The sequence below is a fragment of the Octodon degus genome, unplaced genomic scaffold (genome assembly GCF_000260255.1).
Source record: "Octodon degus isolate 3935 unplaced genomic scaffold, OctDeg1.0 scaffold00057, whole genome shotgun sequence".
Taxonomy (NCBI): domain Eukaryota; kingdom Metazoa; phylum Chordata; class Mammalia; order Rodentia; family Octodontidae; genus Octodon; species Octodon degus.
Genome location: NW_004524633.1, coordinates 6,160,654 through 6,175,111, shown reverse-complemented (window position 1 = coordinate 6,175,111; position 14,458 = coordinate 6,160,654). Strand labels below are relative to the sequence as shown.

General features: G+C 49.1%; 1 protein-coding gene across 1 annotated transcript in view; it reads left to right on the top strand.

Annotated features, from left to right (window-relative positions):
• Wls (wntless Wnt ligand secretion mediator) overlaps window positions 1–14,458 on the top strand; it is an 86,486-nt gene that overhangs the window by 34,940 nt on the left and 37,088 nt on the right. Inside the window, exon 2 of the mRNA XM_004633988.2 lies at window positions 1,163–1,435. Coding sequence (XP_004634045.1) covers window positions 1,163–1,435 — 273 coding nt within the window. The remainder of the gene's footprint in view (window positions 1–1,162; window positions 1,436–14,458) is intronic.

Sequence of the window (14,458 nt, the reverse complement as noted above, 5' to 3'; positions counted from 1 at the left end):
GTATCTTATGCGACTGACTTTTGCAACTACTAACTGAAAAATTTTAATCATGTAAAAATTGATGATGGCTAGCACCAGTTTTATAGTTTTTGAGTCCTCAAGCGTTACGCCGAGTGCTCTTTATATGTCACCTGCTTAATGTACACAGAGACTTGGAGAAATAGGTGCTATTTTTCCACACACAGACGAACTTAGCAATTGACTCAGACTTTCCTAGTGAGGATTTGCAGTACAGCTAGACATCGGAGAGCGAGGACTGGACACCAGCTAGGTCGGCCGTAGAACCTGAACCTCGCTTGCTACCGTTTCAGTATGAGAATCGGAAGAGCAGGCTACAACACCATGCATTTGATCCTAGTTTGTAAAAACATGCTAATATGTGTATGGACAACTTAATTTGTGTGTCCAACTGTATATAATTACATGCCAGAAAAGACAAATCGCATTTTGATCTTTTTCTAGTAGTGCTTACTTCCCTCTATTGGGATTTCAGTAAGTGTTGTTTGAAACTGAAGATGTCTGGATTGTGCAAATTTTGCATTCTATTGAAGTAGCACTTGGATGATGAAGAAGGTTTAAATATGGCGTATTTCCAGTGTGACTGCTTGCCATATGCGGGTCCTATTTCCGTGCAGCTCTGAAGGAGCAGTCACAGCTTAAGCTCCCACCTGCCCTCCTGAGGTGGACATAGCAAGCACACAGCTGAAGAATGTGGGAGCCAGAGGAAGCTCTGAAATGAGCTATCTTGTTTCTCAGATAGGAAGCCTGAAGCTAGAATAGAGTTGGCTGATTAGCTACGATTTGTTGACCCACAGGCTGGCTTTAGATGCAGTCCTGGGACTTCAGAGTGTTGCTCCAGGAGGCCCTGCTCTCCAGAGGGTGGGACCTGGGGCCGGCCCTGCGACCTCTGTGACACCGCTCGGGAGTGGAGAGGTGACTGAAGCAGACTGCGTCAGCACGTGCTTCAGCTGTGGCGACGGGGTTGGAATATTGTCCTGGCCCTCTGGAGGTCACTGCGGGACCCTCACGGGATCTCAGTGACCTCCAGCTAGGGAAGGCAGTGCAGAAACAGGGAGAAGTCACACCTGGAGGGAGCGTTCGCCAGAAACAAGCCTGCAGTCAGACTGTCTAACACAGAAAACCGCTGTTGTCTTCCTTCCAGCTCCAGGGCCCACGACGGCAGTGTCTTACATGTCCGTGAAATGTGTGGACGTCCGCAAGAACCACCATAAGGCCAAGTGGCTGGTGCCATGGGGACCCAACCACTGCGACAAGATCCGGGACATTGAGGAAGCCATCCCGAGGGAAATCGAAGCCAATGACATCGTGTTCTCCGTGCATATTCCCCTTCCCAACATGGAGATGAGCCCCTGGTTCCAGTTTATGCTCTTCATCCTGCAGCTGGACATCGCCTTCAAGCTCAACAACCAGATCCGTAAGTGGGAGCCCCCAGAATTTCCTCACTCTGGTGATGGCTTACTGTTTACTGAGCACTTTCTGAGGACTTGACCTATCTTAACCCACAACCTTCCCAATAATCCCGGGAGGTAAGTCAATACTGTTTCACTTTATAGAGGAATCACATGGACACTGCTCAGGTTGTCCAAGATTGGACGATCAGAGCAGGTCCCTAAGTCATGATGTCGTCTTACAGTTCCCAAAGGGTGCTCACTCTGCACCAGGAGCCCCCCTGTTCTTCATTGCCTGCTTTCACTGGGCTTTGAGGAAGAGCTGCATCAAAGTCGGGGCCACCCAGGAGCCCTCCATGTTCCCACTAAACTGGGACGTTGTTCCAGCTTGCCTAGTTGCCCTTGAGAACCTCAAGGCATACGACTGACTATACATACTTTGAAGAGAAGAACTGAAGGGGGGAACCTCTTGGCAGAGGCTCGGGTCACCTAGGGACAGCACTGGGAATCTGAGGTTGAAACAGAATCAGGAATGTGAAGGACAGAGTAGACAGTGTTAAAGGCAGCACCTGGCTGTGGACTGACAATCTCTTCCCACATCTATCCTTCCCACATCTACAGTCATGATGATGCATGACTATATCCAGTCTTCTGTGTTCAAGAAGTGGAGGAGTCTGGGTGTATGCCTCACCTCTTGCCTGGAATGAGCAGACTGTGCCGAGATGATTTTCTAAAACGTAAAATTTTTCTTTCTTCTATCCAAGCCACAATTTCAAATGGTCCGAGTGCCTGATGACTTAAGTGTAGGTGGAGAGGCTGTTCTTAAGCGCTTGCAGTCAAGTGGAAATGATGGCTAAGGACCAACCGTGACAGCATGGTATAGCAGATGTTGTGACCAAGGAATTCTGGGAGGTGATGGGAATGTAAGAAAAGGAATTCTGGGAGGCCATGGGAGTGCGGGGAAAGGAAGCCAGGATTGACAGGCGTGTTGGTGGGAGGGGGATATGTTCAATATAAATACAAAGGAAGAAAGAATTGTCCTGGCTTCTGGTTTCAAAGCTTTTAGGCCGAGGATATTTCGTTTCCAGGGCTGTGGGCCTGAGGTGAGAAGAAAGCTCCCGACCGAAAGGCCTGGTGGAGCAGAGCACTCACCTCACAGCAGCCAGGAAGCTGAAACTAACAGAGGAAGAGAGCTAGCGGGGAAAGGGTCAAGGACAGGACTCAGTCTCCAAGGTCACGCTTCCACGACCTATTCCCTTCAAATAGCCTCCACTTCCCACGTCTTCCCTGCCTCTGAGTAAGGCCATTAAATGTCAACTCATCAGTAGGTTAACGCACCGATGAAGCCAGAGTCTTCATGGTACTATCCATTCCCAAAAGTCCACCAGTGACCAAGCCTAAAACACCAAAAGCCCTTTGGGGAACATCTTGGAACCCAACCATAATGTGTACGTAGAGGTAAGCAGAGCAATAGCTGGGCTGAGCGTTAAGGAGGAAGATGCTTGGCCAAAATAATGGTGGTGATGGTGATGGGTGGGGGCTGAATTGAGAAGTAGGTGGAAGGAACATTCTAGAAGAAAATGGCTGCTGTGCAGGCTCAGATTCCCACAGCAGCCTGGACCGTGCAGTGATGTTTCTGACCTCCCATCTCTTGCCTGCGGAGTTTGTTTGCTAGTTGGGAAACACATGTAGCCATTAAACTCCAGCCGTATGTTGAGCAAGAGGTACCAGAAAATAAGATTTACAAGATACGTTTTGTAAGGGATTAGGGAGCGGAGGCCTAGAAAAGAGATGCTTAAGCCTACAGATGCGCTTCACAAAGAGGAAGGCACAACATGAGCCATCTTTGGGGAGGAAAGAATTCCCCACACAATGGGTCTAACATGATTTTGCAAACCTTATGGTTTAGGTTTTAGCATCGGTAGTCCCAAGAATATAGTCAAGAAAAGGAGAGCGGAGGGCAAGAAGATAGGACACAGTCCCCAAAGTCAGGACATGGCAGATGGCCTGACATGAGTTTGGGTGAGAAGGTCGGGGTCACCCGTCCTGTCATCTGGGCTGGTAGCTTGAGGTTTAGCTCAGGTACAGTCTCTTCCATCAGTACTGCGTAGCTCCCAGGTGATGATTTATGTGATTGCTACCACTGGCAGAGTTAGGGCTGGCTAACAAGTTATCCTGAAATTAGCAGCTTGGAATCAATACGCAATGATCATCTCCCCACTTCTGCGGATCAGGAATAGGAGCACAACTTGGTCTGGGCATCTGTGGCTGCAGCGCAGCCGCGGTCCTGGCCCACCGGAGCATGAGAGGCCCTGTGGATGGGGGATCTATTTCAAGCTCAGCCACATTGCTGTCACCTGTGGCAGACCCCTGTTCCTCCACACATAGGTGTCACCTCAAGGCCACCTCACAGCAGGGCAGCTGCCTTCCTGGGAATGGCTGTCCAGGCACCGGGGGAGGCACTTCCTGTCACTCCCACTATGTTCCCTTGCTTAGCAGCAGGCCTGTGTCCAGCCTCCCCTCCAGCTGGTGTCACCCTAAGACAAGGGTCCTCGGCTCCTTCCAAACCCTCTTGGACACTGCTCATCTGCAATGTCTTCTTCAAAGGAGCCCAGATCTTGTTTGAAATGTGTTCCCTGATTCATGTCCAGACCCAGAGGTAGGAGGGGAGGTCGCTTAGGAGAGCCGGCTCCAGAGGCCTGGGGAGATGGGTTTACATCGCCGCACCATCTCAACAATTCTGCAGTATGGAGAAAGCACCAGATCTCCTCTAAGCCAGTGTTTCCTCCTCAGCAAAACATAGAGCCCAATTCCCAGTGAGCAAAATCACCTGAAGGAACAAATTAGTTTAGAGAAAACTCTTACGGCATAAACACTATTTTAAAATCAAAAAATAAAGATAAAAGAAGCTGTTGCAGTCAGCCTTCCTGTCTTATTCCCATCCCTTATCCCCAGTCTTGCTGCTGCGTCTAGTCCAGGGCTAGGTCTCCATAGAGGAAGCTGCACTCGACTCTTCTCTGCTTTAGAGGAAGCTGCACTCGACTCTTCTCTGCCTCTTTCTTCAACACTGTGTGGCCTCTGGGTGCCGGGCAAGCGCTCTACCACTGAGCTGCAAACTGCAGCCCCCAAGGGGAACTGTTCCCTAGGACTCCTTGCCAGATTATCACTTCCCAGTGGGCAGATTATGTGTTCTGCTTGCATTTAATCCACAACTTTGTGCGTAAGAAGCTGTGGGTGAAAACATGCCCTGGATTACATTATGCTGCTGAGAAAAAGAACATAAATCAACCAACAGATTGAGAAGTGTGCTCTGCAGTGGGGTTTTGTTACTTAACATTTGAATAATGAATAATCCTGACATTCCCATTCTGGTCTCACACTGCTTGTATTGTCTCCGACGTCGTCGGCGGGAGCGCCAGGTGCCTCCACCTCCCCACAGCCCCCAGCCGAGACAGGGTGACCTTTCCAGTGCCCGCTGACCCTGGGGTGGCGATTGGAGGTGGGGTGCTGTTCACAGGTAGTAAGGAGAGAGCGGATTACTTTGCCATTCCGTCTCCTGCGCTGTACCAACCTGTAATCGTCAGAGGTTAGTAAGGTGCTGCGCAGTCCTTGGGGAGCTCGTGGTGACGTCAGATGTTGGTGATACATATCTAGAATTCAATCATACCACCAACTCTGGGAAAAGATTCTGAAGTATGTTCAGTGAACGTCTTTATACTGAAAATGTGTTCCTAAAGAAATTTTGCCGGAAATGTAAAATAATTTAAATACCTTTATCTACTTTCATTTTCACCAGCTTCCCAGACTGGTTTACATTTCTGTCCATCCTAAGTGTACTATTTTGGAATTCTTCCAGCTCATTCGAAATACATTCAAAGCTCAATATTTGCAATTGTTGGCTTTAGAAGTATAAACAAAATAAAGATAACTCTCAAATCTTGAGCACTTCTCTAACCAGGAACTAAGAAATAGTCATACAGATGTGTGGGGTTTCTTTTGTTGTTGTTTGTGCTGATTTTTTGTTGTTGTCATTTTTGTTTTGGGGGTTGAGACAGGGTCTCACTACACAGCTCAGGCTGCCCTTGAATTTACTATGTATCCCAGGCTGGCCTCAAACTCACAGCAGTCCTACCGCCTCAGCTTCTCAAGCGCTGGGATTACAGGCGTGTGCCACCATGCCTGACACATGTTATTTTGTGGGTGTGCCTATGTTGTGCTGGGGAACGAACCCAGGGTCTTCCCACTGAGTTATGTCTCCAGCCCTTTTCATTTTTATTTTGAGACAAGGTTGCATTAATTTGCCCAGGCTGGGTTTGAACTGAACTTGCAATCCTTCTGCCTCAACCTCCCGGAGCACTGGGATTGCAGGTGTGCCACACCACACGTGACCATACGTGTTGTCTTTGCCTCCCTTCAGTGCCTAGCGAGGGGGCTCTCACTGGAGGTCAAGCTCGTAGGACCACCCAGTGTTGCACTTTCTTCCTCCACAATGTGAGCTGAAGCAACCTCTTTTTTCTTAAATAAACTACTCAACCCTGGGTGTTTTGTTATAGTAACAGAAAATGGACCAAAACAACCTTTATCTAAAACAAACTTGCACAAGAGTTGCATATCTTAAAATTCACCCTCCATTCCCTTACAGCATGAAGCCCTGCGCTTAGTAGGAACACACTGAAAAGTTAACAAGGTAGGACAACTGTTAGCTCTACTGATAAATATATAAAATAACTGAAATGATGTTCAGAAAAACAAAACAGGAAACCAGATTAAATAAAATACTTGTCCCAATCAGCAGCTGTGGTTGGAGGGTGCTGATCTTTTCATAAGAAAGGACACACATTGGGTTGGTGGAAATATTTCTGCCCGTAAATTTAGCCTCCTTGTTTCTGACTGTGAACACCGACTAAGGCTGTGATCACGGGCGATGGGAAGGCCGTGCCCTGTCCTGGAGGTCCGGGCACACGCACAGGTCATCTTACGACAGCACGGAGCAGACACAGCTGGCCTAGATTTTCCTCTGGTTCTGCCTCCAAGAGAATGTTTTTATAGTTTATTATCATACTAGATGCCTTTGGCAGCAAATAGATAAGGCTTCAGAAAAGTGGTCAAACATGCGATCCTGTGTACCAGAGATTCAGTTGTGACAGTATTGTCTCAAATATAAAGAAATGGGGCCGGGGAGATGGCTCAGTGGAATAAGCGCTTGCCTGGCAAGCTCAGGGGCCTGAGTTCAATCCCCGGTTCCACAAAAAAAAGAAAGAAAGAAAGAAATGTCAAGACAATCTTACTGAATAAAATAAAGTAAGGTAAAGTAAAATAAAATAAGGCAACAAAACCCAAATTGAATAAAACAAAACAAAAAAAACTTATCCAGACAGCGTATAATAATGAGTTTTCCATTTGAAGTAATGAAAGGAGATTTCAAACTTCAGCCCTGAAATTAAAGCTGGGGTTTCTAATACAAACTGTCAGCATTTCTACTGCCTTGTGAAAGGTGGATGAGGAGATAAAGTAATCTGAGAACTACTTATTTTAAATGCCTTCTAGTCATTGAGAGCTAAACATTCATTCCTTTTAAATCTTTGAATTCAAAGGAGATCCAGGTGTTAGCTAGGATTGAGATCTTAACAAAGCCTCAGGAAAGTAGAGTACCATTCACCCACTGTTAGAGCTGGTCGTGGTTTCATCAGTTTCAAAATTTAATCAGGTCGGCGCCTTTGGGAGGAAAATCATGCCGCTGCAGGGAAGTACCTTCTGGTGAAGCTGCTTAGGGAAAGTACATTACATTTAATTGAGAAAGAAAGCATCCATGCATCCTATGCAAAGGAAAGTAATCCACATTTTAAAAAATGTGTTATAAAAGAGCCTCTGCTTCTCACTTTGGAAACACAAAGTTCTTGTTACTGATTTTGGAGACAGGGTCTCACTACTTAGCGTAAGCTGCCTGGGCTCAGTCCTCCTGCCTCAGCCTCCGGAGCACCGGGCTCACAGGAGGCGCCACCTCGCGGGCTGGTCATTCCCTGCTAAGACTGCGACGCAGTACTGTTAAGCGAGATGTTGTATCACGTGGCTTGGAAGGCCTTCCTCAAGCCTCCTGAGTGGCATGAATGTCTTTTCTGGGCTCATGAGCCCACCAGTGCTGTTCAGGTTGGAGAGATGTTTCAGGCCAGGCTGTGCCTGCAAAGGAACAAGCACTGCTTGAGGGGCGACTTGGAGCCCTGCTCTCTAGCATGACCTGGGTGACCTGGCTTGAGTAGTGAAGCGAGGACTTTCACGGGTCAAGAATTTTTTCAGGCTGAGGACGGACCGAATAGTAATGTGGACAATCGCACATTTGCTTTAAAAAAAAATTGTGGCAGGACCTTTCCACTGGGCAACATCCCAGCTGTCCTTTCACTTTTGTTTCAAAACACTCACTAAATTACTCACCTTGGGGCTAGGGAGATAGCTTCATGGTCTAAGCACCTGCCTGGCAAGCTCAAGGACCTGGGTTCAATCCCTGGTACCACATGCTGTGCCAGCCCTGGAGTTAGCACACATCTATAACCTCAGCGTGGGAGAGGCTCAAACATGAGGATTACTGCAAGTTCTACCTGCATAGCAAGACCCTGTACCAAATAAATAACACATTTTTTTAATTCAAAAAAAAAGTTACCCACCTTGGGCTTGAACTTGTGATCCTCCTGCCTCGGCCTCCGAGAGTCCCGGGGTTATAGGCATGTGCCACCATGGCCAATCATGTGCTCCTTAGGTCAGAAGGCAACAAGTTTGGCCTTGAGCCTCAAGCTGCGCACCGCAACCCAGTGTAAGCGGTACTTGCATACTTCACTGCTGTTAATGACTAAATGGGGGTTGGAATTAATTCTGTAAGTGGTGAGCAATTTTTCTTTTCTTTTTTGATTTTTCTTTCCCCAAACTGAAAGCATGTCTAGTGAAGAAAGATAATAGAATGGTGCTATTACTCAGGGAGTTCCCAAGTGAGAAAGCTGAGGGCCTGTGATTGTATCTGCGATAGGTTGGTGCCCTCCAAGCGGAGAAAAGAAATAATCTGTTGACCATGAAAAACAAGCTTACGCTGTCCACAGCGGAGAAAGGTGAGTTTGCAGAAGTCAGGAGACGGTGAGCTGCTTTTGGCCCCTGCCAGGAGCTGTGGGCCCTCACTCATTCTGTGTGGATGCTTCGGGAAGGAGGTGTGAAGATGACCTCTGGGGCAGACGATGCCAACCCCAACGCCACTCCCCCGTCCTCACACAGCTGGGTTCATTTCTGTGCTTCTTGGCTGAAGGACCCGGTCACAGTCACTGCTCATAAAAATCATTCTCATTCAGTAGCTTTTATCATCCAACACTGGCACTGCCCACAGTTTTTTTTTATTACACTTTAAATGTCTTTTCATTTACTACAGTGAAGCTGGGGGGATGGCTCAGTAGAATAAGCGCTTCCCTGGCAAGCAGAAGGGCCTGAGCTCAATCCCTGGTTCCGCCAAAAAAAAGAAAAAACATTTAGTTCAATGGAAGAAGAAATAAAAACTTCTAATTTTCCTTTTGCTCCCTACTTTCCCTGCCTCTCCAGAAAAAGATTAGCTGAAATTGCTGGGAATACACCAACCTAAGGTCCCAGGGCCCTGGTAAAGCAGGGTCTGTGGGGTTGGATAGGAGGCACTGAAGCCGTCTCTCTCCAGGATGGCGTCAGACGGCCGGAGCATCTGCCCCTCGCCAGGCGAGCACCTGGAATTCACTGTCCTGGATCAGGACAGAAAGAAACTACTGTGCGCTGTTGCTTCACCTTGGCTAGTGAAGGTTGGGGCCGTGGTAATTGTTCCTTTTCTTTCCTGGATTATCTTCAGGTGCCTTGGTGTGGCTGCTACTTTGGAATTAGCTACCAAGGACATGTTTAGGTTGGCAGGTGCTAGGAACCTTTGGCTTTGTTTTATATGAGTGTGATTATTTTCTAAGCACAGTACTTGGCCGGCATCACGACTAAGATCCCAGGTTGTCTACCAGCATCACCTCGAGGCTCTGGACGGCTCCTTGGCTTTGTGTTAGGCTTTCACCGATGAAGAAATACAACCTAGAAGCAAGGCACGGTGGGACGCACCTGACACCTCAGCCCTTTGAAGCCTGAGACAGGAGGGCTTCTGCGACTTTGAGGACAGCCTGGGCTACACGGTCAGTTCAAGTTTAGTTTGAATTGCATAGCAACACTCTGTCTCAAAAAGAATTTAAAAAAAAAAAAAAAAAGAAAGAAAAGAAATTCAGCTCAGAGCAAGGTTTCTCCATAACTCTTCCAAGATGTTTTATCACCAGCTGAGCATCCTTTCAAAATCTGAGACCCTGAGATACCCCAAAGCTTTCTGAGCGACAACACAAGGCTACAAATGGAAAAGCACACTCCTGTCAGCAGGTACGGATCACATTCAAAGAGCAGGGCACTAGAGCTAGTGCAGAAATGAGCCTGTGGCTGTCGGCGTGTACATGAGACAGAAATGAATCTCACTTGTGGGCCTGGACCCCACTGCCAAGAGCTCGCCACGCTCATGCAGCCATTCCGAGATCCGAGAAGAACTGACATTCAACACGCTGTTTCGCCCCAAGCATCTGGATGTGGCACACGCAGCCTGTGGTGTCTATAGGGTGGTCCCTCTCATCCTACCCCATCTCTTGGCCGTCCCTTGGCTGGCTGGTCAGTTCCACCCTGGCAAGTGGATGAGCTGAGTCTGGCTCTGGTCTTAATAGAGTGATTTCTAGAAATAAGTACTGAACACCGAACAACTCCTGGCAGACTCTGAGCACAGGCAGGAATGCTGTCTGATAGGATTTAGCCAGGTGGTGTGTGGGCGGAAGGAAGGACAGACAAGGTGGGCCTCTGAGGCTACGGAAAGTGTCGTCGTGTTTGTGACACGCATTTTGGTGTGGCTTCTGTCCAGCTTGCAAATGAATGGCAAGTCAGTGAGAGAACTAGTGTAATTTAGCAGAGAGAGACCTTTAACTCAGCCATGCCCACTCGCTGACCCACCATGGTTGAGTCCTGGTTGGTCACTGGCAGTGTAGAGGGGCATGGCGTTGGTGTGGCATTGACAGCAGGACACTCCCGCCCCCACAGTAGGTGACACACAGTAATATCTCTGCACAGCAGCTTCACCGGTCTCTCTAAAAAGCTGGGTTTCCGGTGTGGGAAACTGTGGATCCTACTTGAGGGCATGCAGCAGGGTAGGATCTAGCAGAGGTGGTGGGCGGGTCCTGTTTATAGTGTGGCAGCTGCAGGTCGCCCTCCTGTCTCGCTTCCTGCTGAGCTTGGATTATAAATGGCCTTCTCTCTGCGACCCTAGCAAGTCTGTCCTGGTTACTAAAATACAGGCATCGCGCCAGCCGCGGATGACTTGAAGCAAGCAGTGGCCCGCGGCAGCAGGCCGGGGAGACCCCGCACCGCCTCTGCGGTTCCGCCTCCTCTTCTGCAGGCCTTCCCGGCAGCGTCTCCGTGACAGCTGCGCACAGCGCTAAAGTGAGCTTGGTGGGTGGGAAAGTCGCACCGTGAGCTTGTCTAGCTTACGGGGAAAAATAATAAAGAAAGATTATTTTCTAGATCATTGTTTTCAAATCAAAAGGAAGAGATGTTCAGAATCCTTTGTTGAGCTGAGCGAGGCAGCGGTCACTGAGCAGAAACGATAGGGCCTCTCGGCAGCAAAGCCTTCGCCCTGATGTGGGCCTCCAGTTCCAGCACAGACGCCCAAAATGGTTTCAGTTTCTCTTTTATTTCTGTGAATTGGCCTAGGCCGTGTTCTCAGGAGAGCCGGCAGTAATTCTTTAAAGAGGAGGTCTGGTTTTCTAATTGTGCTGACTAAAGTTGTCTCTTCAAATAATTGTTCAGTCAGTCTCTCTTGCTTGGACTTTTGTTCACAGGATGATTTCAAACCCTCATCAAGGGTAAAGTATGGGGAGAAAGTGCAAGTGTTCCAATTTATAATCTTTTTGTTTTTTTCCTTTTTCTTTCTTTCTTTTTTTTTGGTGTATCTTAGGGAAGGGTCTACAGGGTGTTCAGGGTCTCACTACTAGATCAGACTCATAGTGATCTGCCTGTTTACAACCTCCCAAGAGCTGGGAATACAGGCGGGAACCACCACACCAGTCTCAATTTCCGTCTCAGGGCAGGGGCGGGTCTGGCAGACTCAGGATTGAACCCCTGGCCCCTGCACCTACTTGCAGGCGCTTTACCACTGAGCTATGTGGCCAGCCTTTATAATGTTTTCCTTAACCTCTGTTTTATGAGTCCGCCATGTCTGCCATGTGTAATGGTTAACATTCATGGCAGAGTTCAGCATAGGTGTGCAGCTTTAATTTAATTAATTCTTCCTCTGTGCCCTTCCCCTGCCTTCTCTCCCTTGATTTCTTGGTTCCCTTCTCACTTGCAAAACATCAAATTTAGATGCTTAGTGGCAAAGCTGGGACAATCAAAGTTGTCCCACAGCTCAGAGTTGCAGGCAGGGAGTGCCAGTCACGAGTGCTGGTCCTGTTCCTTGTCGCCGGTGGAGGCTGCACAGTGACCACAACCGTTGCTTCCTTTCCAAATCCTTCTACTTGAGACACTGAGGATTGACTTGGTCGCCAGTCACCAAGAGGGGCCTCACGTTCCTTCCTCATGTCCTCCTGGGTGCCCACCACACCCCTGAGAGGTGGCTGTCACCACAGCCGAGCTGTGCAGGTTGGACCCTTGACCCAGGGAGAACAACTGCATCCTTTCCTGGGAGCACCTGGGGTCCCACAACTGTCACGTCAGCTTCATTGGCACCAAAGCGGGACAGTCTTATCGGCCACTTGGGCCACCAACATTCCCCACATGCAGAGTGCCAGGGACATTGGCCAGAGGAGGCAGAGGAGAGAGGAGTGAGGCAGGGGTGCGCCGAGCAGTGTGACACAGCTAGGCCTCCGGAGGTGACTTCCGGCCCAGCAGCTTTCTGTGCCAGGCCCTCTCCCCCGGCCTTCCCAGCCCTTTCTGCCCCTAGTCATCCTGTGTCCTTCCAGCTGGGCTCTGTGCAAGCTAGTGTGGGTAAAACCCTGTTACGTGGTGTCTGATTAAGACTTGGATTTCAATTCTTCCGCTCATCTTAATAACGCTCTGGCAGAAAGAGGACACCGAAGAGGGAAATGATTAATCCAGAGGCTCCGAGCTCGGAAACTGAAGGGTCCTAGGTGTGTGTGAGGTTAGGACTCCAGAACCCTGGTTCCACCTGAGGTCCCACACTAGTGTCATGGATGTCTTCAAGCTCTGAATGGAAAGTGAGTCTCGGTGACCTCTAAGGTCGCATCTGCTCTAACTCCAGGATGCAGAGTCCAGGAATTGCCTGAGATTCTTCTGCTTTATCAGAAGCCCATGAGCACCTCTTCGGTTTTGTACACAGCTGAGTCTGAGCCCCCACAGATAAAGCGCAGAGTTCTCTGCCCCTGAGGGAGAGACACTTCTTTGTTGGATGAGCTTAGTGTTGAAATGAGTGACTTAGGGCCAGCCAGATAGCTCAGGGGACTCAAGCTCCTGCTTAGGCAGAGCACAGAAGCCAGGGTTCAATCCCCATTGTGCTGCGCTGGCCCTGCCTCTGGGGCATACTAAGCCGACAGTTGAGACAGGGCATGGTGGTACGTGCCTGTAATCCCAGGGCTTGGGAGGCTGAAGAACAGATGTAGCAAGACCCTGTAGACCCTATAAACCCTGTCCTAAAATAGAAAAAAAGAAAAGGAAAACAAGAAATGAGCGACTCGTGTTTTTCTTTTGTGTGTGTGTCACATGTGACCATGTGTTCATTTCTAGTCCTTGGGTAGACAGACAGAGTTGGTGTACTGGAAGCGTATTTTTAGTCTGACATTAAAAAATGTATCATAGACACCAACACAGGAAGCAGGTTTTAGGTGAGTCAGTGTATAAATAATCCAAGTTTCCATGACAGATTGGTAGATCTTTCATTTACCGGCCCAGCCTGCAAAGGGCACTTTCCTGCTTCTTCCTTCATTCAGTACTTACTAGGAGGAGTTTGCTTAGGACTGGGAAAGAAACCTAAGTCCCTGTCCCTCAGAATACAGTTCCACCTGGCCTTTGTTCTAGCTCCGTCTGTCCTGGAGACCAAATTCTTTGACTGCAGGGACAGGGCGTTGGCCCCACACTTTAGCCCTTCTCCAGCACAGTGGATACTCCAAGATTCCTCCAGATACAATGAGTCAGGAGCCCACAGTGTAGTCCACAGTGAAAACAGCAAAATATCTCAATTACGCCTGTTTTGGTGCTCATATTGTTCTACAAGTGCAGGAGGGGAAACGTTCAATTCACTGAGAAGGTAATTTTTCAGCTTATCCTTGGAAAGACGGAATTTTACAGGGAATGTTGGGATTTGCAACACTGCGTGAAGGCAAGCGGCAGCCTAGGGCAGCTTTGTTTTGCTCTCACAAGTGAAATAACTGGGGACACCTTCAGCACAGGCCACGGCTCTGAACTTGGAAGCCCTGGCCTACCACACTACCACGTGAGCACAGCTTGCACAAGGGAGCGCTCTCGGCTTTCTCGTGCTGCCTTCCCCTGTCTGTGACAGAGGCAGCAGCAGCCCTCCCTCTGCGGAGGTACCGTAGAGCTCACATGGAGCAGTGTCTGAAGCGTTTATCCAGGACGCAGGGCTCTGGGACACAGTTCGTGCTCAGTGGGCCAGAGCATTCATGCCAGGGCTCGAATACGATGGGGGGTGTAGTGGTGGAGGGTGCGAGGCTCAGCCACTGGGGGCCGGACAGTGGCAGGACAGGGCCCCAGAGGACGCAGGCCACGGGCCTTCCCCACGTGCTTCAGGTCCAAGGCTTTAACCTTGGGAGAAAAGGGGCATGGCCTTCCCCACACAGCTAGTATCTGTAATGGCTGAGTCAGTGTGTCAGCCTGAGAACTGAGAAGTTTAGAAGCTTAACTAAGTGCCTCAGCAGGGGGCCAGGGCCTCATGAACATCCTGATCCTGCGCAAGAGGAGGGCAGGGAGATGGGCAGGGAGATGGCGGGTGGGCAGCGTGCTTACAGTGAGAGGGAGGG